Genomic DNA, 27,738 nt, shown 5'->3' on the forward strand with positions numbered 1-27,738 from the left:
ATAATAAAAAACAGAGTACAGAAGCAAATGATCAAATTAAATAATATTTACAAAGTCCTTATACATTTTCACAGTTTTAACACTTTTTTGCTGTAAAAAATTTGTAAAGTAGTAATTAAACAATTTAAGTCACAAAGAAAATTCTGCAACTTAGGTAATGATGAAGAAAATTTACATTTGTGAATATAATATTTACCCAGTAAAATAAATAAATTGCCTATAAATTCTATGTTATGTTTGTCATGAGAAAAGTAACAAATTATATCACTCATGGAAAAATCAATGTTAAACATACATAAAAAAAGAGCTCGGGAATCTACTTCACAGCAATTTGCGGTCGTCGGTTTGTGGACAAACGCAGGAGCGCTAGTGGAAATTACAGCAGAAAAAAAGCGGTTTATTGTAATATCTTTTGAAAAACACCTCACAAACACACATTTATTTAAAGCATAAAATGTACTAACGTGTATATACCTTTATAAACGCTCTTTGTGTGTTTGAAAAGCTGAAAATATGTATTCCATATCATTCTGTCTTTTTTCTCAAAAAGTGGACCTTTTTGCAGTTATTCGCCTGATTTTCTATTAAATTATAAAGTTTAATACTGCATTTTAGTGACATTTTAAGCTTTTTTTTTTTTTTTACTGGATTAGTTTGTCACATGGTCACACTTTTTGATGTACCAAATACATTTTCTAAAGATTTAGAATAAAGAAATAGGAAAAAATACTATAATACTACATATATTCTTATTATTATTATTATTATTATTATTATTATTATTATTAAAAAAGTATGTGTTAAAGTTTTAAATTAAAAACTGTAGCCTATTGTCAGTAATAACAAACTGTCCAGCACATTCAATTTTCCTCACTCAGAATTTATTTAAATAATAATAATAATAATAATAATAATAATAATAATAATAATAATAATAATAATAATAATAATAATAATAATGTAGAGCTAGCTTTTCTTGTAAAAAAAGTAAAATTCATGGGTAACAACAGCAATAGGGTATATGTGGAGCTAGTATTTCTTCCCATACTAATAAACTTCCGGTGAATGGTTAATGTGACCTTTTCCATTTTTATATGTTCCTTTTACAGCATCAATATTGTAATGTAATTAAAATACAATCTGTTAATATACTTTGGCATTCATTTAGTTGCTCAAGCATAAAATGACACAAAAAGCCGTTTACTCGCACACGCCCGTCAGGATCGGCAGGCTAGCGCAGAAGCTCCATTGAATACAGACCTTTTTCTTGGAACGCAAAATTACCCATTATGGTTTGCGTGTATGCGCAAGGAGAATGCTAAGAACTTCCGGTCGGCAGCTGATGCGTGTAAACAGTCACATTTGGACAACTTTGAAATGATAGTTTTAATATATTTTACCTGCATTTATCTTCTTTAAACTGATACTGTTGTCGATCAGCGCCACCTCCTGGACTGATCATTTTAAAAAATGTGATCAAATAGGATGGAAAACAACTGCTGTGAGGCATTTTCCCCTCCATGTCAGACGGCATCTTCTGCTGTTTAAATGAAGCCTCGTCATCACTAAAGTCACCTGTACTTTCCCACTAGCACACTGATTTAATAACTCTGACAAAGTGAAAATAAATTGACATTTTGAAATGACAGAAAAACACAAACCGTGGTAAATAACACACACTAAATGAAACATAAATGGCTCACGATTGAAATGAACCTGCAAATCAGCCAACAGAGTATCATTTTTGTAAATTGCATGATTTACATACCTGTTAAGTTTCATGCTAGTAATCTGGTTTGCTCTATAATGCAATGAAGTATTGCGTGTGTGTGTGTGTGTATTGAACAGCTGCTGAGCTAACAGCTGACAGGCCAGGGAAACACACACAGACACTATATTTCTGACGGCAGACACATGAACTAGGAGAACGTTTTTCTCGCACGCTTGAATCACATCTGACAGATTATAACGGCTTTAACACACACCTTTCAAAGTTGTGTGTCACAAAAACACTCCGTAATCCACTCATAACTCTGTTGAAACCCATTTTTGGAGCGCAAATTACCGGTTGTAAACACTGTAAACGGAAGTTCTTAGCATTCTACCGGAACACGCTAGTCGCTATGGCAACCTCCATGCAGCTGCCAAGAATAAGGTCTCTGCTGGGGTAAAATAAATGTTCATATTTTATAGACATGGCGGGGAAAATGTAATTTTATGCAGTTCTTCTTGTACATTCTGAGACCCTCTTTATATCGGATATTACTCAGCCAGTGGTGATTTTTAAAGAAAACAGACCTTTAACGCGCCAATTTTGTAATGGCAAACAGCTCACCGGAAGCCCTTAACCCAGGTTACTGACAAATTAAAAGTCCTTTTGCATACTTCCGAATACCCTATAGCCTAATTAGTATTCAAATTAAATTTAATACAGGCACTGCTTCACACATTTTTATTGGTCATTTTTTCTTTCAAGACTAAGGTCCAAGATTTAGAATAAAATGTTTGCTCTATTTAAAATGTTTGCTTTATTTACAACAATACAGTGAAAGTTGACTTCACTTTTGTCAGATTTTGCTTGGTGTTAAAGTCTTCTTCGATAGGTTTTAACAATTTATGATGGCATAGCAGTCAAAATAGGACAAATTAGCTCATTTTTGGACAAATTCTGGACCTTTGTAAATAGGGGGTGGGTCTAATAGTTGTTGTAATAAAAATAATTGTATTTACAGTTTTTAAAGAAAATATAAGAGAGCATATGCACAAAGTAAAGGGCCTCAAAAATAAATTAATAAATAATTGAAGTAACATAAAACAGTAGTTAATGCTTGTTGTGGTATTATTTTAAATTAATTGTATTATTTATTCATTAAAATGAAAAATATAAATATATATTTATATATAAATATAAATATATTTTAACCAGAATAAATAAACCCATAGAAATAGAAAAAAGAATGTTATAAATCTAAACTGTCTAAGCCAATACAATCATAATAAATGATGATACAACTTTTTTATTCTACAGTTGACTAAAAACATAAATACAATGTTGTATATATATAATAATTTAATAATGTATATATATATATATATATATATATATATATATATATATATATATATATATATATATATATATATATATATATATATATATATATATAATATTTTTGTTTTTGGGGTTTTTTTTGCATTTTATTTAAATGACAGATTTTTTTTTCAGTGTAATGTTTTCATTTTTGTGTAATCACCCTGCTGCTGCAGAGCACTGTGATACCGCTGTGTCGAGTGGAGAGATTCCGCATTACGTCACCGCGAGAGGCGCATTACGTCACATCAAAGCAAATGAGCAGCAGAGCTTCGAGATCCGCGCTGCTTTCTGGGAGTCTAAAGCGAATGAAAACACACTTTTGTACAGAAACTGCAATATTGTCGTCCATGAAGCGCGTCGTTTCAACGCAGATGGGCCTCGGTGAAGGCAGAGGTACACAAGTGAAAGCCGTTTCATCGATGACAGGCTTTTGGTGAGTAGCAAGTGCACAGACGCCTCTCATAGAGGTTCATTGTGAACGCTATACAATACAATACTCACAGACATCATGCAGATTCTACAAAACTATCGTATTCATAAAGAGTAACCAGGACATTGTTTTCTAAATCATTTCATATTTATGTTTGATAATATAAGTACTCATACATTCAGCTTATTATTGCGAGGTTAATGTATTTATGTAATTACATGCATTCAGTCGACGATCTGATACGCAGTTTATGTTAGTTTACTTATTTGTGTCACGTGTTTTATTTATAATTTTATTCCTAGGTCAGTGAAAACCCATCTCACAATTGGCCTTCACGTTGTAAACATGCACATTGCTGGAATATTATTTGTGTTTTATGTACTTTAAGGGAAATTTGAAAACCTTTGGAAAATTTGAGTAATTCCTACAGCATTTTCATGTGTTTTTTTTTTGTTTGTTTTTTTGTTTTTTTTAATGAATACACTCCATGTGCATCATTGCATGCATTTATCTAATCATATACATGAAACAAATAAAGGTGATTGAAGAAGACAGCAGTACAAAGACTTTAGATGTAAATCATAGTGTGAAAGAGCTGAGAGACTTTACTTGAGTTCTGTGCCGCTTCACTGTGGTGCCATGACAATCAGTGTAGCTTACAGACTCGTACTGCATCTGATTGGTGGAAAAAGCAGTTAGGCTGAGTAATGGCTCGCTTCGCTGCGGATAGAGTTCTCATGAAATCCAATTTGCAACCTTATGTGTTTATATAACGAATCTCAGACTGCATTGACTATAAAATAATCTCTCAAAAACATATAGAGCGTGCTGATCAGTGCCCTAGCACTTTTTTATTTAGCATTCAAATTTGCACAAATTGTGTATGTGTGTGTGTGCACGTGCATGCGTGTGTGTGTATGTGTATATATATATATATATATATATATATATATATATATATATATATATATATATATATATATATATATATATATATACACAGTTGAAACCAGAAGTTTACATACACTCTAAAAAAAGAAAATAAAAATTTAAAAAAAATGTCTGATGGTTAATCATACTAAACGTTTACCATTTTAGGTCCGTTAGGATTACCTAAATGATTTACATTTGCTAAGTGCCAGAGTAATGAGAGACTTTTTTTTGAGATTTTTTTTATTAATTTCTAGACAGTCAAAAGTTTACATACATTTCCTTGGTATTTTTTTTAGCTTTGCTTTTAAACTGTATAACTTTGGTCAAATGTTTTGGGTATCCTTCCACAACCTTCTCACAATAGTTTGAAGAAATGTGACCCATTCCTCCTGACAGAATTGGTGTAACTGAGTCAGATTTGTTGGCTGTCTTGCTGTTTTTGTGATGGCCACTCCAAAACATTCACCCTGTTGTCCTTAAAGCACATTTTAACTCATTTGAATGTATGCTTAGGATCATGGTCTGTTTGGAAAACCCATTAGACAACATCATCTCAGCTTTTTCAAAGGCATAATAATCTTATGTATTATTTTAGTAAACTTGATTTTCATGAAAAGTTATAGCAATTTCTCATAAAATATCTCTCTCATTATTTTGCTATTAAGCATAACAGAAACAAATCTGATAATCCTAACTTACCTAAAAGAGAAAAAGTTTAGTCACATTAACATCTGACTTTTTTAAAATAGTAATGTGCCTTTTTATACAGTGGATGTAAACTTCTAGTTACAACTGTATTTATATAATAATATATAATTATTATATATAATATTATATTATATAATTATATGATATGATATATAATTATCATATATAATAATATATAATTATATAATAATATATAATTATTAGCCCCTTTCAGCTATATATTTTTTCGATAGTCTACAGAACAAACCATCGTTATACAATAACTTGCCTAATTACCCCAACCTGCCTAGTTAACCTAATTAACCTAGTTAAGCCTTTAAATGTCACTTTAAGTTGTATAGAAGTGTCTTGAAAAATATCTAGTCAAATATTATTCACTGTCATCATGGCAAAGATCAAATAAATCAGGTATTAGAAATGAGTTATTAAAACTATTATGATTAGAAATGTGTTGAAGAAATATTCTCTTAGTTAAACAGAAATTAGGGAAATAAATAAACAGGGGGGTTAATAATTCTGATTGCAACTGTATGTACATTCTGTATATATATATATATATATATATATATATATATATATATATATATATATATATATATATATATTGATATTATATACAGTAAATAATTTATATCATCAATATTAATATATAACTAATATATGATTTATGTTTGTGCATATGAGGCTTGATTTGCTTATATTTGTGCTTACTAATATAAATAGAATATAAAATAAATATAGAATAAATTGTGTTAAAACCTTTGTGATTTGAAGTTTTAAAGTATAAATATTTAAAATGTCAATTAATTCGTATTTGACACAAATAATCTTTTTTTAATGTGTTGTCAAATGACTCTTGTTCTAAACATGTCTAACAAGAACACTGATTGATAGTTGTTTGTCTCTGTAAATCATGGAAAAGTGTTTATTATTTTTCTAAGGAATGCAGTATATCTTCATCTAGGACATATAGCAGAGGCGTTTCGCAAACAGATGCATTATGTGGTTTAGGAAAACTGCATCAACATTAGCTGCTATCAGTTTCTCCCACAGATGCTTTAACACGAGTAATCCAGTGCTAATTACTGGCTGAACATACTCCGGACAGCTGCTTTACTGTACTGTGTGTAGAACATTTTATGAGTTTATCCTCCAGGATCTGTACGTACAGTGTAATATGCTGACCGACTTTCAAGGGCAAAAAGCACAATTTCATGTTTTTCATTTAACCTGCCATACTAAATAAATCACCTTTAGAGAGAGACAAAAAAAAATCATCAAGCTCAAAATGCCTGGATGCCACCGACTGTCCAAAAAGATATTTATAGGCCTGTAGATCCCTGAGCCACAATAAAAGGAGAAAGAGAAAGATTAGAAGACTGACTGTGTGAAGTATGGGATCTCTCTCAAAATGTCCCATTAGAGCGCTTGAATTACAGTCTTCTCTAGCGAGCCGTTCTTGCGTAGCCTCATCATTTTGCCTAATAATTTCACACAGAGAGTCTTTAAAGTCCAAACAACTCCTTTGTACAGACCTGGGGTCTCCCAGTGGAGACAGATTCGTAACCAAAGCTGAACCAGACGTCTGAGTCCAGCAAGAATGTGAGTGCCGCTCGCTGGAAGTTAAAGATAGAGGCGACACATGCTGGATCCCGATGGCTCTTATTTCAGTCGGCTGTTGTGCAGAAGCACTGTGAACCACTTCTGTTGTGTCAACCATTATTAAAACTTGAGGACTTGTTGCAGCCATTCATGATGTTGCAAGAAGAGGATTATAGTGCTTTCTGAGGGTATTGGCTGTTTTTTTGTTTTTACTAATAGTTTGAAATTAAATATCCAATATTTAAAATTGTATGTATATATATATATATATATATATATATATATATATATATATATATATATATATATATATATATATATATATATATATATATAGAGAGAGAGAGAGAGAGAGAGAGAGAGAGAGAGAGAGAGAGAGAGAGAGAGAGAGAGAGAGAGAGAGAGAGAGAGAGAGAGAGAGAGAGAGAGAGAGAGGTTAATTAGGCAAGTTAGGGTAATTAGGCAAGTTATTGCATAACAATGGCTTGTTCTGTAGATAATCGAAAAAAAATATTGCTATTATTATTGACCTTAAAAAGGTTTTTAAAAAAATTTAAAACTGTGTTTATAGCCAAAATAAAACAAATACGATTTTTTCCAGAAGAAAATATATTATAGAAAATACTGTGAAAAATTTCTTGCTCTGTTAAACATCATTTAAGAAATATTTGAAGAGAAAAAAAATATATATATATATTTATATATAAATATATTTATATACACACACATATATACAGTCAAGTCTGAAATTATTCATACCCCTGGCAAATTCTGGCTTAAAGTTACTTTTATTCAACTAACAAGTTTTTTTGACTGTAAATTACAAAGGCTTCTCCCCAAAAAAAATATGACGATGTACGTTTTGACATGATGAAAAGCATTAATAAAACTTGGCCATGAATTAGTAAAATGAGGATCATGAGGGGTATCAGTTTTTTGTGTATTTCGGGATTATCTCTTCAGTTCGGTCACCGTAAACTGAGTAAAAATTCTAAATTATACTTAGTTTATTATTTATTAGTACGGAATCATTAGTATGGTACATGAGTCACTTTACTCATGGATGAATTTTTCACTGTGCGTTCTGAGAATTTTGTTCACATCTGCAGCTGAGTGTACTACCGATGGGGCTTTTTCCTCTTTGATTCTGAAGTCCGGCATCTCTGGGATTGTGAGCGAACATTCCTTAAAGCTACTTGAGCATGAAAAGCCTTGCGAAAGAGGGGGTTTAAATAGTAATTAGTAGATCAACCGCATTGTTTAATATTTAGAGTATTAATATATAGTATGTCTTCAAGTTATTCTTGTCCTAAATACTCCTGACAAGATTCTTTTGTAAATAAACTTGTGTTTCACTGAACGACATTCTGTAAATCGTGGTAAAATATTATGCAACTTACTGAAACTCTCGGATTAGATTTAATTGTAGATTTTTAATTAAATAATCCCACTGTTGTTTTCTCACAGTAAAAAAAAAAACCGATATTGTACTAAGTGTCACAAAAACCCTCTGTAATGTGAATCATATCAAAATGTCTCTTTGATAGAAAGCAGGAAGATAAACGCATGAATAACACCAAGGATCATGTCTTTTTATGTTAAAGTGAATGATTATGATCTGTCTGATGTGGATGCAGACAATGCTGAAACAGGAAATATTAATAAATTATAAAATATATAACTAAATAACAAAATGATATCAAAATAATGAAACTAAATTAAAATCATGAAATGAATGAGCTATTTCTAAAATTCAAGAGAACGTATTTCCCATATCTTTTCTATACTTTGTCCTGTCCAACTCAGCGTTTTGTCACAAATGCATCGCTCAATGGTTTATTATTAGAACCCGTTATTTTTCCCGTTAAGCTTATCAAATTTGCATTGCTCTGCCGATGGATTGCAAGCTCAAAACTGTATGTAATATATGTTGTTTTACCCGAGATAATATTTAATTAACCTTGTGTTAATCTGAAAACTAATTTTTAGCCCAGTTTGTCATCACAGCTGTGAGACTCAAGTCACGCTGTCCTTTTGTTTTCTGTATGTTTGCAGAATGATTGAAGATTCAGGCAGAAACAGCAGCACCATGGCAGACAGAAGACAACTGTTTGCTGAAATGCGTAAGTATTGCACTGATTTAGTCTTTATCCCGGGTAATATATGAGGACATATTTTTCCATTTAACCTTTTTTTTTTGAAAGACAAGACTGATTTATAATGTAGTAAAATAGTGGTGTGCTCTTGAACTTTATATTCTTTAAAATAGCCTGAAAATTGTTTCATGTTGAAGCATTAATACTAATAGGAAATGTAAAACAGAATGTCACAGGCTAACCTGTTGACTTTAAAACTTGGACTTTAAAACTCACATCCATCTCATTTGTTCTGTGCACTGCCGGTGATTTAACATGTGTACACATCAGAAAGTGATGGCAGATTGTGTGTTTAGTTAAGCTTTTTTCTGCGGTATCAGAATTTATTTTGCACAATATTTTATTTTGCTCACTGCTTCTTAAAAGACAAAGAAAGCCTGAACCTTTTTTATAAATCTTTCACAACCCAGTTGCAGCCCTTTTTAAAGCCGCTGCAACTGTGGAAGCTACCATTTTGGTGTACTGTCAGGGGGTGGAAATTATGAACAGCAGTTTTGCCAATTATATGCTGTTATTCTCTAATTTTGTTAATGAATATTGTAGTGGTTGTTTGGAAAATGTAACTATGGTTGTTTTAAGTGTGTATAATCAAATTTAATTTGATTTAAATAAACTTTGCTGTTTTTAGTTATGTTGGTATGGCCCGTAGGTGTGGCTTGAGTTAATATATAAAGACTTGCTGGCTCGTCTTAATACAGGACACCTCGTCTTGTTGTGGGCTCAAATAAAACCTGGCACATATGTGTATACTTGGATCGTTGTGCATTTTCCAGTTAGAACATTGTTGCTTTTTATTTCATTTGGTGCATTTTTAAAATTATTTCTTGCATTTTTGCTTCATATTTTGCACCTTTCAAATTAAACTTTTTAAGGATTAAATATCATATTCTGGCACAGGACATCATTGCATTTCTTCTCCATTGATCAGAAGTTATATTTTATCACTACTGGGTGACTCGACTGTAAAACCAGCTGACATGCTACCCAAAGCAAGGAGTCAGCCTATGGAGGAAACAGATTCAGATGTGGAACAAGGTGCTGTTGGCGGTGTTCCAGAGGAGCAATTCATGTCTACAGTTGTCCCTTTAACCAGGGGAGATGCTATCATCACAGAATTGCCACAAATGTTCGAGTCATTCATGCAGCATCAATGTAAGTGGGAAGAGAGGGAAGAGAAAGAGGCTGCTCGGCTTTATCAATGCCACAAGGTCCTTAACTATGAGGTCACCCAAATGCAGCTAGACATGGAGCAGATGAGATTTCAAGTTTCAGAAAGAGCTGCAGTGTGGGGGATAGATCGTGAACCACAAATGGCAAAACTGGAAGAATATGACGATATCGAACAATATCTTACCACTTTCGAAATGCTTGCAGACATGCATCAGTGGCCAAAGGAGGACTGGGCTGTACGCCTTATACCCTTATTGTCAGGCAAAGCCCGAAGTGCATTTGTGGCGATGAACCCCTCACAAACCAGAGACTACGATCAGGTAAAAGCTGCAATTCTAAAAAAATATGAAATCAATGGAGAGACATATCGGCTGAGATTCCGGTCCCTGAGTACGCCTGCAGATGAGACCCCTAAAGAACTGTGTGTCCGACTGAAGAACTCGTTCTACAAATGGGTGAACTATGAGCAATTCATCAAGAGGGACTTTATGGAGACAATTGTGCTGGAGCAGTATCTGAGAGTGCTGCATCCTGATGTGAGGTCTTGGGTAAAAGCCAGAAATCCGGACACTGCGGAACAAGCTGCAACACTGGTGGAAACCTATATTATGACTCGAAAGGCATCGGGAACTACTCGATATGATGGCACCCATCCCCACACAAAGGGTAAGTCTGAGGGGTTAGAGGTGGGTTCAAACTCTCGAAGAAGTACCAAGATTCGTACATCCACACCCACATCTGGTAGCATGCCCAAAACAACAGCTGAGAGAGAGAGTGTTGCATGTTTTAACTGTGGTGTTGAGTGGTGGTCCATTTGCCTCAAAAAGCCCAAGAAAACAACTCTTTCTGTGCCCTACCCTGAAACTGTATCAGTCATCACTGATCAGCCACTTCCAGGTGTGGTGGACACAGATAGTTCCCTCTTCAATGTTTCTCTTGTTTAACTCTTTCCCTGCCAGCATATTTTAGTAATCCTGTACAATAAGGTTGTACTAGTTAACGTTAATTAATGCATCAGTAAAACATGAATTACAATGCACAACACATCTGTTTTAGCATTAATATTTATACATGTTAACTAAACGTATATTAATGTGTTAGTTAATGCAATATTTAATATGAACTAATGGTGAACAACTATTATTCAGCATTACATAATCTGCGCTTATGTTATCTTGCTCATATTCTGATGCATCTCTTTACATGAAACATTTAGTTAATGTTTACATACACATACACACCCTTACAATGAACAACACATTTATTCAGCAATTCTACATCAGTACAATAGTGTTAGTTGATGCATTAGTTTGCATGAACACGTAAAGAAAAATGACTCAGCAATTCACAATCTTTTAACTTGCATATTATTCATGTTAGTGGACTCTTTACAGACATGATTTATCAGTAACAAAGCATTTGTTAAGGTAATTAAGGAACCCTATTGTGAAATGTACACTATTCCAACATTATCAAATGTGTTACATTTGTTCAATTTTACTAACAGGATTTATCACTAATATATGTTAGTAATATTAAATAACATTGTTGGAGTAGAGTACACCGTCAGGAATCTGCCACTTCAGACTTGTTCTTTATTCTCGTTTGGTGGCGGAGTCTGGACACTTGTCCTGTGCACTAATCCCTGTCTTTGTGTCTTTGTATTAATGAGTGCGTGGTCAAATGTGCGGTCGGGTCGCACAGGCTCTCGGGCGGGTTTGGGTTGCGCGCTCTCTTGTCACTGTGTTTACGTTGTTTGTTCACGGCATGCTGTCTGATCCCAGTGCTTCAGTCAAGTTGGATTCAGTTTTCGGTTGCCGCTGGGATCCAAACATGCATGTTGCATACAGTACGTGTACTTTCACTTATCGTGCGCTTGTGTCTTGTGTTGCCGTTGTGTGAAGCATGTGATTGATGTTTACGTGTGGCTTCGTGCTTTCGTGTTTCGTTTAATTTGAACATGTGGTTAATGAGTGTTCTCACTGGATGCATGTTCCCGTCCTGTTTGATGGTTCCTATTGCTCATTATGCTGACTAAAAGTTTAATTGCAACCACATGTCAATTACTTCTCATTTGAGTATTAGTAGATTGTCTGCTTAATATCTGCTGATACTGCCCCTTCAGATAACATTTAACTGACTATAAAAAACTTTGCAAGTACATGTCAACTTACACTAACCCTAACCTAGGAGTCTACTTATAATCTAATGTGAATTAGTTAGCATGTAGATGAAATGTAACTTAAATTCAACAAAATGCGTTAAAGGGACCATCAAAATAAAGTGATGCCGTTTTTGTCTTGTTTAAAGCTTCCTTGTGTTTGCTGTGCTGTGCCAGTTTGTCATTGTGTTTGATCCCGCATTGTTGTGTCCTGTTTCAGTCGTGCCAGCCCAGCAAAGTGAAGTTTTATTTTAAGTTAATGTTTTTTCATCTTCTGGGTGGTTTTTGTTGCCTTTTACTTTTATTTAGTTATTTAAATAAATACCCATCCAGCAGTACATTGGAGTCCTTGTTTCCTCCCTACCCACAAACCTTGACATACAGTACACTGCAATAAGTTTCCTGATTCTCTTTTTAATTCAATTCAATTCAAGTTTATTTGTATAGCACTTTTTACAATAAATATTGTTTCAAAGCAGCTTTACAAAAGGTTCACATTATTGCATTACAATCAAATTAAGTTCAAGTTACAATCAAATATAAGTTATTAAATACAGACATAGTTAACCTGCAATTTTATTGCATATAGGTGATGTCCATGTGTACATGTTTAATGAAGTGTATTTGTGTATTATGTGTGTGTGTAGTCCTGGAAGGGGTGACGCGGTGGCACACGTTCACCTCACAGCAAGAAGGTCGCTGGTTCGAGCCTCGGCTGGGTCAGTTGGCATTTCTGTTTGGAGTTTGTAGGTTCTCCCTGTGTTTGCGTCGGTTTCCTCCGGGTGCTCCGGTTTCCCCCACAAGTCCAAAGACATGTGGTACAGGTGAATTGGGTATGCTAAAATTTTCTGTAGTGTATGAGTGTGAATGAGTGTGTATGGATGTTTCCCAGTGATGGGTTTCGGCTGGAAGGGCATCCGCTGCGTAAAACATATGCTGGATAAGTTGGAGGTTCATTCCGCTGTGGCGACCTCCAGATTAATAAAGGGACTAAGCAGAAAAAGAAAATGAATGAATGAATAAATGAATATTGTCCTGCAAGTCCTCTTAGCAAATGCTTTGTTACTGGTAAACCATGTTAGTAAAAAGTTTACAAATATAAGTGACACGTTAGATACTGTTGGAATAGTGTGAATTTTACAATAAAGTTCCAAATAAAATGTTTTGTTGGTCATAAATCATGTTAGTAAAGAGTCCACAAACATGAATCACATGCAAGTTAAAGCTGAAGTTTCCACTTTACACTCCAAAACAGTGTCCAAAACAGAACTCCTTTTTTTCCACGATTTTGGTCAGGGACATTGAATTTATCCTAAGCTTTACCAATTAGCATGTATTAAAGGAGTAGGCTAAAATGTACAAAGATTTCTGATCCTGAGTTATTTTCAATATGCGTTCGTGTTAACTAATTAAGCTGTTCATGTAAAGAGATGCATTAGAATATGAGTAAGTTAACATTAACACAGATTTTGTAATGCTGAATTATGCCATTGTTCACTATTAATTTATGTTAAATAATGCATTAACTAACACATTAATACACATAGAGTTATTTAGTTAACATGAACACATATTGATTAATGCTAAAACAGATGTGTTGTTTGTTGTTAATTCATGTTTACTAATGCATATATTAATGTTAACTATTACAACATTATGGTAAAGGGTTACCCATTTGTTCTTAAGTTGCCAGCCACGGACAATTATTGGTGATTTTTCAAATTTCAAATTTGACGGCCCTCAATAGTTTATTTTAATCATTTATTTTCTACTTTGAAAATATGATTATATTTATTATTATTATACATCCAAAGAAAGAAAAGCAAAAAAATGCAAAAAATGCATTTTATTATATCTTAATGTGTTCATGTTTATCACCAATGGAATGCAGATTTAATCAAAACATATTTAAAGGCAACAATTTTGACAAAAAACAGAAAACAGATTGCATAAAAGTACATAATACAAACACACGCACACACACACACACACACAAACACACGCACGCACACACACACACAAACACACACACACACACACTTTAATGTCAATATTAACACATATAATGTTTGCAAATGTCGGTTGTTTTCACAGTTCATTTACATTTACATATACAATTAAGCATTTATTAGATGTATTTAGTAGCTTTTGTCTAAAACCACATTTATTGTTGATGTAACTTATAAATGTAACCTATAAATGTGATGTATAATATTATAAATGTGATGAAACTTATAAATGTTATTGTCGGTGTAACTTATAACAAATTAAAAGCAGTTCATAACGTGGAATAATTCATTGTTAAAAATTGAAGTAAACAAAATATACAGACAAATATGGTTTTGTAGAGGTTAAAACAATTACAATATAAATATCTCTAAAATTAAGCAAGCAAAATCAGTGATGTACAGTATTCATTAAATGATGATGCTATAGGAGTGAGGATATATCCTTTCACTTGATTCAGTTCCTTGAATTTTTTTTCTTGAATCTTTCCCTCGCATCTTAAAGCAGTGGAACTAAGATGCGAGGAAAGGAAACAAGGAGAGGAATCGAGAATGTACAAATAAGAATCGAGATCCACCCAGAGATTCCATGTGCAGAGACCCAGAATCGCATCATTCAGGACATGCGCTAAGGCAGGGGTCGGGAACCTTTTTTTTCAGCAAAGAGCAATTTCTTATTTATTTATTTATTTATTTATTTATTTATTTATTTATTTATTTATTTTTTGCCAAATGCTTTTTCTTAAAGAGCCACGTGACTTTATATTTATTTATTTATATATATATATAATGTTGGTAGCATAATCTGATAGATAAAATGTCAGGACGCCGGAACATGACGTTACTCAGCGGTTAATATATAGTGAAAAAACATCAAACATCACTATTCAGATTACAAACACCACTGACATTCAGTTCACTTCACTAATATGTGCCGAGCGAAAGTGACTCACTCTGTCTAATCTTCAAGATGAGTCGAGTTACCTCTTTCGTCATGTTTTCTGGCTGCGTCTGTCTCCTGATCCTTTCACGCAGTTTCATCTTCTCTTGCGCGCACACACTCAACTCACAGTTTTTCACTCGGACTCATTCACATTCTCTCTCTCGGACTCATTCACATTCTCTCTCTCTCTCTCTCTCTCTCTCGGACTCATTCACATTTTCTCTCTCTCTCGGACTCATTCACATTCTCTCTCTCTCTCTCTCTCTCTCTCTCTCTCTCTCTCTCTCTCTCTCTCTCTCTCTCTCTCTCTGTGTCACACGCACGCGCGCAGGTATTCAACTCTCACCAGTCAATGCCGGATCAATTAAAATAAATACCGGAACGCAAAACACTACGATGGACAAGATCCAGCTCAAATTAAGGACTGCCGCCAACAGCACATCTGCGTACTTAACACACAGGACTTATTCGCCATCCGTGAAAGGTTTCCTTTGCCTCGCGATCTCCAATGAGACAAGCAAAGCTCGCAGCACTCGAACTCCCAGATGCCCCTGTCCAAACTCTCGTCCTGCCCCTGCTGTTTTTGTCCGGTTTGCACTTTATGCAGGACCTCACACACCTTCTTTCGGCTTTCGCTCGGCTGGTACTTTGCCACAAAAGCTGCATGATGGGTTTCAAAATGTCTCTTTAACATTTGATTTTTTTTTTCAGGAGGAAATGCGTTTTCTTCAAATCAGACAGAGCAGAGCACCAGAGCCTTCAATAAAAGCAAATGTTTCTGCCCACTCATTTTGAAACTTGCGCTGTTCCTCAGGATTATTTTCTTTTTGCCACCATCACCACTCATAAATGTTGTTTGAATTTACATGCACGCGCGGTTACCATAGAAATGTAAGTTTATTCACAGTGCCGCACACACGCATTATTTGAAACGTCGTGTTTTACTTCTTTTTTTGTCCAAAAAAAATTACAATAACGAAGGAACTGTAATTGTATTTTCAATAGGAAACTGATTTCTAGTTATCTGACGGTTAACTTTTTTTTTTTTTTACTGAAAATTATCTAAGGGAGACAGCAGGAGAGCCACGTATTTTAGTCAAAGAGCCACTTGTGGCTCGCGAGCCATAGGTTCCCGACCACTGCGCTAAGGAATCACTTAAGGTAATATACCTAAATCATGGATTGCCGTAAACACTCATCAATGACGGGGAAAGAGTTTCCACTCCCGTACTGTATGGGTCACTCAGCAACGGAGCGTTCCCCCTTCTGAGGCAGACCCGTGTCTTTCCTACCCGCTAACCAGGTTATCATATAAAGTTGGAAGGTTGCGCTTTCTGAATTTTTGAATACACAATCTGTGCAGTGCACAATGATCCTTATAATTTTTACTGCAAATTAAATTGAGGCGTTCATTTTATATATAAACAATTAACTAGTCTTCATAAAAAAATAAGTGAACTACATGAAAAAACAAAAATGATTATAGTATGCTCATCATGGTCTTAATATACATCTCTGTGAGTTTCACTCACTATTAGTGACTGGGAAAATTAAAGCACACTAGCACTGAGGTAAAATCAGACGCTCAAGACAAAATCTTTAAAATAATGCATTGTATTAAAACGTAACCATGATACGACAGAAGTTTGTGATATGACAATCATACTCAAGCATTAAAATTCTGTCATCTTGTTTTATTTTTCCAAATTCATTTGACTTTCTTTCATCTGTTGAACATAAAAGATAAAGATATTTTAACGAAAGCTGGAAACAAAAGAAAAGAAGATCATTTAAAGAAAGCTCTGTAAAAATCTGTAAAAATTGACTTCCATAGTAGGTAAAAACAAATACTACGGAACTCAATGTTTATAGGTTTTCGTCTTTTGTGTTCAACAAACTAAAATAAAAAATCATAAAAGTTTTGGATCCACTGCAGGGTGAGTAAATAGTAAATAGTGATCAATAGTAAATTCCTAACCCTTTAATTAAATCTTTATTTTTCATTGAGCAGGAAGCAGGTGAGGATGAAGCAAGTGATCGAGGAGCGGGAGATGGAAAACCCAGAGTGGAGCAGTTAGAAAATACTTAAGAGTGTGGAGCCGAAATTCCTGCCGTTCCACACCGCATACTCTGTAATCAGACATAATAAGGAGCTAAATTCATCTTTATTTCTATAGTACATTTTACTATATAGAGTTGGATTGTGCCGAAGCAGCATAACATAAATGAAGAAAAGAGAATAAAAAGCTAAAACAATATTTCATACGGCATCACGGTGGCACAGTGGGTAGCACGATCACCTCACAGCAAGAAGGTCGCTGGTTCGAGCCTCGGCTGTGTCAGCTGGCATTTCTTTGTGGAGTTTGCATGTTCTCCCTGTGTGATGGGTTGCAGCTGGAAGGGCATCCGCTGTGTAAAACATATGCTGGATAAGTTGGTGGTTCATTCCGCTGTGGCGACCCCAGATTAATAAAGGGACTAAGCCGAAAAGAAAATGAATGAATGAATATTTCATATTGTGGAACATTCCAGGAAATCAGTAAGACAGGAGAGCAGTGTATACGCTAGTACCTAAGGGCCAGGACACACCAAGCCAACGGCCAGCGGTTTGGGCTTCGTTGGTTCATCGTCTGGCTAGTTGGTTTTGTGTGAACACACACATCGCCTCTTGATGTTTAATGTTGGATCACATTGACCTGATTCAGGATGTCGAAAGGTTGTCGGTCATCAGCCGAAGAGAGCACTCTGATTTGTTATTCAGCAATGAATCAGAGCACAAGTGTGACGAAGTGAAGTGACGTAGCAAGTAAACAAATCAAGTCAAGAAGAAATCACAAAGAGACCAGCTGTAAGTTTGCTACTTTTCTCAAATATTTGACAACGATATGGATTATTAGCTTATCAGACATATTTGCAGGAGCGAATCCCTCCATGGTGAGTGACAATTGCTGTGATAACGATTAGTAATATTAACAATTCATTACATTTTCTGAACACTCAAAGCACTTTACACATTTTTGGGGGGAATTTCAAAAGTTTCATTTTCCAGTTGCGAAAGAAAAAACAGATTCTGCCCCCTGTGGTGCAGAAAGACACATCCTCCCATGTAAGCGCAGAACACGTGCTCTTGTTTCAGTTGCTGTTCATTTGTTTACCGTGTTCACAGATAATCTTTTTGGTCCAGACGGAACCAGACATGAGCCGATGCAAGGCGACAACACAGTTGTCTTATGTCTGTGCTAGTTGTTTGGCGTCAGCTTGGTGTGTTCCAGCCCTAAGGCAGACAGGAAGGAGGTATTAACATTCAATTCCCTGGGCAGGTCACATTCCTAAAAGATTATACTGCCCAAAGATGGACAGTGAGGTTTAGGAGTTCTGTAAATCCAGAACGCTTGTTTACTGCTAGTCGTACCTCTACATACTGTATGCATTCTCTAATACAAATAAGTGTTGCCATGTTTTGGCCTGTGGAGAAGACCCAGAGAGGGAACAGATTTATCTTGGTGATATGTACTTATGCTACCAGATACTCTAAGTCATTCCCACTAAGAAAGGTGAGAAAGTAGCCAATTCATTCCTTAGATATTTCTTCATACAAATCAGGGTCCAAATTCATTAGCCACATCCTTCAAAATGTTTATCAATTACTGGGTATAAAGAGAGTATGACCCACCCTTTAACATCCTCAGACTGATAACCTGGTTGAACATTTTAATCAAACCTAAAAACCATGCTGAAGAAATATGTTTCTGATACAGGCAAAGACTGGGATGAATGACTGATGAATGGAATGAATTAGCATATATGGAGGTTTTGCAAGTGTCAACTGGCTTTTCACCGTTTGAGCATCTGCAAGCACACCAGGTCAAAGGGCCCTGGATGTCTTAAGGAAGAGTTGAGAAGCCACAGAAAAACCAGGAAAGAACAATCCTCTCTCCTATGTGCTAAAGGTGAGAGAGCAACTGCTAAAGACAGCTGTACTAGCAGGACACAACCTCTTGCAGTCTCAAGCCTGCCAGTGGTAGCTGATCCTGTAGGTTCGAGCCAGGGACGAAGGTTCTATTACTGCTACCAATGAGTGTGCATAAACTGCTGGTCCCTACCAAATAAAGCAGAACATGTGCCCTGTGAAATATGAGATCCCATTCAGAGAACAACCCTTGCGAACCTTCCATGTGAATATGCTAAAAAGTGAAATGCTCATGCCCCACAGCCAGAACCTGCAACTGAGCAAGGAGCAGAAACAGCACTGTTTGTGAAATCTGTGGAGGATTAGACTACCTGCCAGTTCATCAAGACAACAATCAGCTGAGAATCTGGAAGACCAACAAAAGCAGGAACATTTTCAGTGCCTTCCATCCCAGCTTTTCATGGAGACACCTGACAGAACTAACCTAATCCTCAAATCACTCGTAAAGACTCCATACCGGAAAGTAAGGATGCAACAGCATTAAAAACCTTTGGACATTTTCAGTTCTGTGTTCCCCCCTTTGGGCTGCATGGAGCTCCAGCTACTTTTCAGAAGATGATGCATCAGGTCCTTGTTGTGACTAAAAAATTAGCAGCTGCATACTTAGATCACATCATCATCACACTTTATCTGGAGCATCTGAATAATCTAAATATCCAAATACAACTTTTTGGGGGGATGAAACATCATATTCTGGTACAGCATGTCACTGCATTCCCTTTCCAATCATTGGACTTTTTACACAAGATATAAGAATGCTTTCTTAGATAATTGTGTCACGCTGAAGATTGGAATAATTTGTTAGAGAAATAAGTTATATTTTATGAAATATGCCAAGAGAAAAAAAGCTATTTTTAAATTGCAAAAATATTTCATAATATTTTTAAATCTTTTTTTTATCAAATAAATGCTGACTTTCTGAGCATTAGAAACTTATTTTAAAATCCTTCAATATTATTAAAGTAATCGTATAATCATGCTAATATTTTTCATAAAGTCATCTTAAAGTTTAAGATGACTTTATGAAAAATATTAGCATGATTAAAACCAATGTAAGGTATTTGGTTGCTTCTACAACGTAAATAGACTATTTAGTCTAGTCTGTTTTTCTGCTTTTAGAGGCTGACCAAATCTTCCTAAAATGAAGATAAAATATCTTAAGCTGATGCAAGTTCTGCATTTTACTGTGTGTGTCCAGAAGATGTGATGTTTTCATCTGTCACAGGTGCTCTAGATCTAGACTCTATCAGATTGTCCACTTACAGGACAGCATGCAAGCTGAGATTCATCCAGAAGAGGTGCAATTGTAAGTATGGTCGTCATTTTAACTTTCGTAAGAAACGAATGCACGTTATTCTGAGAATTATATGTAGTGTTTGGGTCAGAGATGAGGTGTCTGGTGTCTGCATCAATATGTTTTGTGAAATAAAATATTAAAAAATGATGTAATATGTCGGGTAGCACGGTGTCCCCCACAAGTCCAAAGACATGTGGTATAAGTGAATTGTAATGAGTATAACATGTCTCGCTGACAAAGGGGTAGAACAGGGATGAGCAAACTCGATCCTGGAGGGCCGGTGTCCCTGCATAGTTTTGCTCCAACCCTAATCAAACACACCTGCTTGTAGCTTTCTAGTGATCTTAAAGACACTAATTAGGGTGTTCAGGTGTGTTTGATTAGTGTTGGAGCAAAACTCTGCAGGGACACCGGCCCTCGAGGATCAAGTTTGCCAATGCCTGGGGTAGAATCTAGTGGTTTAAAGCACAGTGGAAAAGTACATTTTAACATTTAAAAACACAATTAAAGAGAATTATGAGCAGTGTTTGGTAAGTTACTTTTAAAAAGTAGTTATTATATTATTACAATTGTATTTAAATAGTTTTTCTAAATATTTTGTTTGAAAAGTAACTTAATAGGTAATTTAATCACTTGAATATATATACTAAAAAATAAACAAATCCCAATGCATAGACAATACACTGATTGACACCTCACTCTCTCTTTTGTAAATCCCTCTAAAAATGCATGATTGTTAACATTTTGCTCAGGCAAGCATGCAGTTAAAGCAGACACATTCTATGGGTGCATGGGTGATAAAACCATTTAAAGATGTTTTAATTTGGATGCTTGAAAATCTATTTTAGCCTTTGTCCCATTTGCAGTTTCAGATGTTCTTATTTGGGTTTTGCTTCTTTTTTTTTGCAGTGCATTTAGTGGATATCTGGAATATTATCGAGGTTTTCCGGGAAAACAGACTCAACTCAGTGGAGCTCAGTACAGAATTTTCAGTGTCACATTTGCAAGCTATACTCTCCACCATTTTTCAGCAGCTGAACAAGCGCTTGCCCACAACACACCAGATCAGCGTGGACCAGTCCATCTCGTATCTCCTCAACTTTCTCTTAACAGCGTATGATCAGTAAGAAACCCACACACAATCATTTGCCTTACATTTGTCTATATAGAGTGAACATGCTGTACTGTATGACAAGATGCACAGTATGAAATACAAAGTACTGAACAGTCAGTGGCAAAAATAAGCAACAACATTGACAAAATGAACAAAATTGCTCCAAATATTAACAAAAAACTCTGCACTCATTGAGAACAAACAGATGTTAAAGATATGTGTGCCACAATTATTCCACCCCTATGAATTCCTAAGAAGAAAATATATTCGAAATAAATTCCCATTGATATTTTGCAATTTTCTACTACATTTGGGTGACAACTAGTAAAAGGAAATTGGTCAATCTCCACCTCATATTTTTACTCATATGGAAATTTGATATATGGCAATATAAACATGTAATACATCACACATTTAATATACAAGTTCATGTTTGGATTTCAAAGATATAAATATGCATCATATGTGTAAAATTTCCCTTAGAATGTCCAATTCATTAATGAGATACATTTTTTTGGTCTATGTATTTTCTTTCCTATAGTATAGTTCTGTCCACATAATACACATTTTTTTTGTGATCGTGTTAAAAAATGTGATAAGCAACAAATTTTTTTATTTTTTATTTTTTGCATCTATGCTCACTGTTTTGTTTTCTCTAATGCATTGACTGACACTGTTCACAACTACTAGACATTCATAGCAACAGTACCTGGATGCAGATTTGCATGAGCATGCTAAAACACAGTCTCAGACATGCAATGTCAGGGTTAGGGGTGCAGCAAAAACAGTTTACATCCAGACCCCTCTCATACATTGCAGTAATAAAAGCTCTTTCCCTTTCTCCAAGTCACTTAAGAAATATCATAACTATATATACATATGAGAGAGACGACATTTCTATATAAGGTCTGTTTTTTAAAATATACCTGTACTGAATCATTACAGACTATATTATATTTTATTTTGCTCATTTTGTTGACAATTTTTTATTAATTCATTTTATTTTATCTTTCGGGGGTAAATGAACATGTTTTGGGTTCATTAATTTACTGATATACAGTACTAAGCATACATCCCTCAACGATACACCCCTCAAAGATTTCTCTTTTGAATTAATATTTTCTATTGGATGATTTACAATAATATATTTGTGGATAGTCATTAGATTAGTCAGTACCAAAGCAAACAAAAACATTGTACACCCAAATTAATATGTTGGGGAAAAATATTTAATACAATTTTAATTAACAGGAAAAATCAAGATAAATATATATATATTTTTGTTTTCCTTTAGTTAAAATATAGTCGTTTGTATTGTTTTCTTTATTCTTAAATATGTTTGGTGACAAAACCCTTATTTTAATGAATATAACAGTTTAATAAAGTAGTTTAAACACTGCAAAATTATTGGCTATATTCACTGAGAACTGAAGAAAAAAAAATGTTTTCAAAAGGTGGTGTACTCACTTATGCTGAGCACTGTATATGCATAATTGATAATATTTAAATTTGATCATAATAAATCTAATAATATTGGGCTTTTCTAAAGCTTTGGTTGCTTATTTACGTTTATGCTTGTTTATGGCAATACAATTTTTTTGTTTGGATGAGTGTTTGCTGCCTCGCAACAGACCCTCAGCAGCTCAACTCTCTCCTCGTCTGCTGGTTTTTACTCTGTTTTCCTGCATCTTCTCTGGCTTTCATCTACTGGATGTTGTTTACCCACATCCGCACTCAGTTTTGAGATACAGATAACCCTCCATTTTTGAAGTATTCAATAATACGAACATGGAAGCTTCTTAAAACCTCCATCTGTACTCGGATCCATTTCTCTGCCCCTTGACAATCAGATTCTCATATGGGTGCAGGGGTATAAATATGAGGAACACGCTGGCCCTTTACTCAAAAACTCATCAAAATGCGTAAGGGCTAAAACACATTTCCGCTCCTGAGCTTTACAAAATGGAGTTTCTGCTTTAAGAAAAAAAAATAAAGAACACTGAGTGGGCCCATTTCCCCCATCAGGGCAACAATAAAGAAAATATGAAGAGCGATGTTTCAGTTGAAAGAGGATATTGTGTGGATTCTGTCCAAACACACCATTAGGAGGTCAATTTGAGTGCCCAAATTTGTTCGCAGAAGGTCTTGGGGTCAGAGAGTTCAAATCTCCTATACTGTAATATGATACATGGAAATATATGCATTTTACATATATGATATATCAGTTCATATTTGATTTGTATATATATTTATACAACACTTCTGTCTGGTTCTCAAATCTGATTTGGCTTATAGCCGTGCAATATTCCCATTATAACAGCACTCATACATACCCTTTTTACTACCAAAGGTTGACCAAAACAGAACTTTTATTATTCTCTTTTTCCCATTGAAAACAATAAAATATATTGTGAAAAATGTTGGAGATATTTACACACACAACAGTTCTGTCTGGTTCTTGATTGTGATTGGCTAATAGCCGTGCAATATTCCTTTAATAACAGCACTTATACAACCTCTTCACCCTTGTGTATTACTTCGCCCACAGTGACAGCAGATCAATAAACTCACTACAGTTTGACAAATATCGCAGCTGTTGGACAACATAATGTACTTTTGAGACTTTTTTTAGGCAAGAATATAGTTGTTTAGATTGCAACTATGCAGTTTATTTATAAGGATAGTGCCTACTTTAAATATTTCTAATTTTGGAGATTTACCACATTTGCAGCTATCAGCCTGACATACTGAGCAGAGCAAAGAAGCCACAGCATCGCAACAGAGACCACATAATAAGTCCTTAGGGGAGAAAACCAGCGTAAATTTCAAACCACAGCTGATCAAATCATTCTAAAACAGGATTCTGATATTCTAAGTCAGATTTTTAGGGATTAATTATTGTGATTTCCCGATTGCAACAGAGAAATACTGGGAAATCTCTGTAGATTGAAGGCATTTCATGCCGTTCAGCCTTATAATCTTAAAATGTGAGCAACCAGTCACCAGTTTTGTCATCATTTTAGACATTACGCTAGAGAATAATTCAAACACTAGCTCTAAAGTGATCTGTGTGAATGAGCACCGGTTTTTGCTATTCTGACATCAGCTGCAGATGTGAATGGTGGAAGAAAGTAGTTCCTCATACAAAACAAAATGATTATGCTGTCGAACTGTTGTTTAAATGCATTATCACACTTGTAGCCTCCCACCAGTGCCAATATACAGCAGTATCGCACTGCTACTCATGTTTCGCACTGCTGCTCATCTATATATATATAATATATATAACATATATTTCAAAATATGGCAAAATATTTTTTGCCGAAATAACGTCATTTGGGAAATATTTAAAAAAGAAAAAAAAAAAATCAAAGGGTGGCTAATAATTCTAACTTCAACTATCTATATATATATATATAAATATATATATATATATATATATATATATATATATATATATATATATATATATATATATATATATATATATATATATATATATAGCTAATATATTTGAACATATATTTTAATTTGTAATTCCAATAAATAAAAAAATATGTACATATGTAAGTAGACATTTACACAAATATTTTGAATTAAATGTTGCATATTTGACATATATTTAACACTGTATATTGACATTGAATATTTATATATATTTCCAAATGTCAGATTTCTATTTGTTACTACAACCTGACATCACAGATTTACTGACATCTGACATCACATTTACCTAAAATTTTTTACAAACATCTAGGCTCATATTTACAAATGGTGCCAACATTTGAACAGTCAAATCAAAACTTATTAAGACAGCGGATATAATTTTTGAACCTTTTCACATGAGGGGGTGGGACATTTTGTGTTAAAATGACATCTAATAGACACCCAAGAATAGACGTCTTGACTAAAACAAGGCTAAATCATCACTGTCTGTGAATGTCTTATAAATATTTAACAATAGCCCAAAAACAGACAGGAATGAATGACTATACATGTTGTGAGGTCTGTCTGTTAGACGTCTATTAGATTTTCACTTACAGCACAAATTTAGCCTTGTTTTAGCCATGTTTGACACATCTTAGACATATTTTACACACATTTTAATTTAAACAAAGATACCTAAATAAAATAAACTATGACATATTAAAATCCTTCATACATTTCTACTGTCTGAAAGTCTCAAAGTAAAGAAATTCAGCTTTCATGAATACTGAGGACAAACAAAGCACTGATGTAAATAACAGCTGTCTGAATTATTTTTGGATGAATGTAATCCATTACTTACTGTAGCATTCTATCAAAGTTATCTGACATTATTAAAATCTATTTTGAAGAACTGAATGAACTCATTATTGAAGGGATAGTTCACCCCAAAATGAAAATGTACTCATTATTTACTCACTCTCAAGTGGTTTCAACTTTTATGAGTTTTTATGTTCTGTTGAATAAGAAAGAAGATATTTTGAAGCATGCTGGAAACCTGTAACCATTGACTAACATAGTATTTATTCATCCTACTGTAGAAGTCAATGGTTACAGGTTTCTAACATTCTTCAAAATATCTTCTTTTGTGTTCAGCTCCACCATTTGAGAGGGAGTAAATAATGAGTAATTATTATTTTTGGGGGGTGAACCATCCCTTCAAGAATATTTTAGTTAGACTCTACAGTATATGAGAACACCAAAGCATGTTTTAACCTCTTTTTTTTAGGGAAGGTGTGGGGAAGATCTCGGTTTTTGTGATGAAGATGGCTCTGGCTGCTCTTTGTGGAGGGAAGATTTTGGACAAACTAAGATGTAAGTTTCACTTTGGATTTGCCTTTGAACTGATGAGTGCTCAATGGTTTGATGCTGATTAATGGACGCATAAGTGAATGGACTGGATTAATCATTCTATCATCATCATTTTAAAGGTCAGAGCAGCTGTCGTCACTTGAAAGTCACTTCTTTGCAAGAATTACACTCGCCTCTCATGACCTTGTCAGTGTGGGGAAAACTTTTCGAATCATTGCTGCTGATGAAAGTTTAGTAGGGGGGTTGAGAAGATTTTAAATTTGCTGTTGAAAGGCTCTTTTGCGTATCAAGACTTCAGCTATTTGATAAAAACATATAGTAAAACAGGGTTTCTCAACCACGTTCCTGGAGGACCACCAACACTGCATGTTTTGGATGACTTCTTTGTCTATCACAACCATTACAGTACAGGTCTTTCAGTTTCTGCTAATGAGCTGATGATCTGAGTCAGGTGTGTTTGGTTAAGGACTATTTTATATGTATTTTTTTCTTTATTATTCTGATTTAATACAGTTTCCAGTTGTGTATACAGTATGTGGATGGGTGAAATACGGAACATTTCCAGACATTAAACATTGTATACAGTGCTGTACACCTGAATCCTGCTTATTAGTTTTTTATTTACCTTGATCTAAAAACTAATTTCTTTCAAACAAATCATGCCTAATGTCGTCTTTTCGCTCTTCAAGATATATTTTCACAGATTTCAGACCCAAACGGGCTGATGATTTACTCACAGTTTGACCAGTTCCTCAGAGAAGTGCTGAAACTGCCAGTGTCGGTGTTTGAGGGTCCATCTTTTGGCTACACTGAGCAGTCCACAAGATCCTGCTTTCCACAAGAGGTCTGTGAAGAGTTTTAATGTAGTTTCATGCAGAGAGCTTCTTGCCTGTCATGTCCTGATGCAAAATATTGGGTAAAAGGATAGTTCAGGCAAAAATATAAGGTCATTTACTGACCCTTCACATGTTTTTAACATATTTTGAGTTTTTCTTCTGATAGACAGAAAAGAAGATAATTTGAAAAATGCTGGTGGTTATTGATTTCTATAGTATAGTATAGAATAGTATAGTATAGAATAAAGCATAGCATAGTGTATTTTACAACATATACAACATAGCTCATTCTGAAAACGTAGCCATATATACATTTCTAGAGATCTCAAATTATGTAGCCAGAGGTACATATGGCTGCATTTCGTCTTTAAAATGAATGCTACGGGGCGGTATGATGCTGTTCCTTTTCACACTAGCAGCTGAACACTTATCTCCATAGAGACAGCTTTCCCGCTGTTACCAGTTTGTCCAGTAGCTTGCCATGAACGTCGGCAGACTTGAGATGCAGAGAGGAGTTGACC

At 34.7% G+C, this 27,738-nt stretch overlaps 1 protein-coding gene across 2 annotated transcripts in view; it reads left to right on the forward strand.

The window, feature by feature from the left end:
* The first annotated feature begins 3,347 nt into the window (after positions 1–3,347).
* dtna (dystrobrevin, alpha) overlaps positions 3,348–27,738 on the forward strand; it is a 59,852-nt gene continuing 35,461 nt past the window's right edge. Inside the window, exons 1-6 of one of the 2 annotated variants that reach the window (XM_056450354.1) lie at positions 3,348–3,527; positions 8,823–8,890; positions 20,399–20,479; positions 21,380–21,593; positions 26,299–26,384; positions 27,071–27,225. In XM_056450354.1, coding sequence (XP_056306329.1) covers positions 8,824–8,890; positions 20,399–20,479; positions 21,380–21,593; positions 26,299–26,384; positions 27,071–27,225 — 603 coding nt within the window. In that variant the 5' untranslated portion in view covers positions 3,348–3,527; position 8,823. Of the gene's footprint in view, positions 3,528–6,925; positions 6,956–8,822; positions 8,891–20,398; positions 20,480–21,379; positions 21,594–26,298; positions 26,385–27,070; positions 27,226–27,738 lie in introns of those variants that run through there. The other variant, XM_056450353.1, reaches the window with a different exon arrangement.

This window comes from Danio aesculapii, chromosome 24 (genome assembly GCF_903798145.1).
Source record: "Danio aesculapii chromosome 24, fDanAes4.1, whole genome shotgun sequence".
Taxonomy (NCBI): domain Eukaryota; kingdom Metazoa; phylum Chordata; class Actinopteri; order Cypriniformes; family Danionidae; genus Danio; species Danio aesculapii.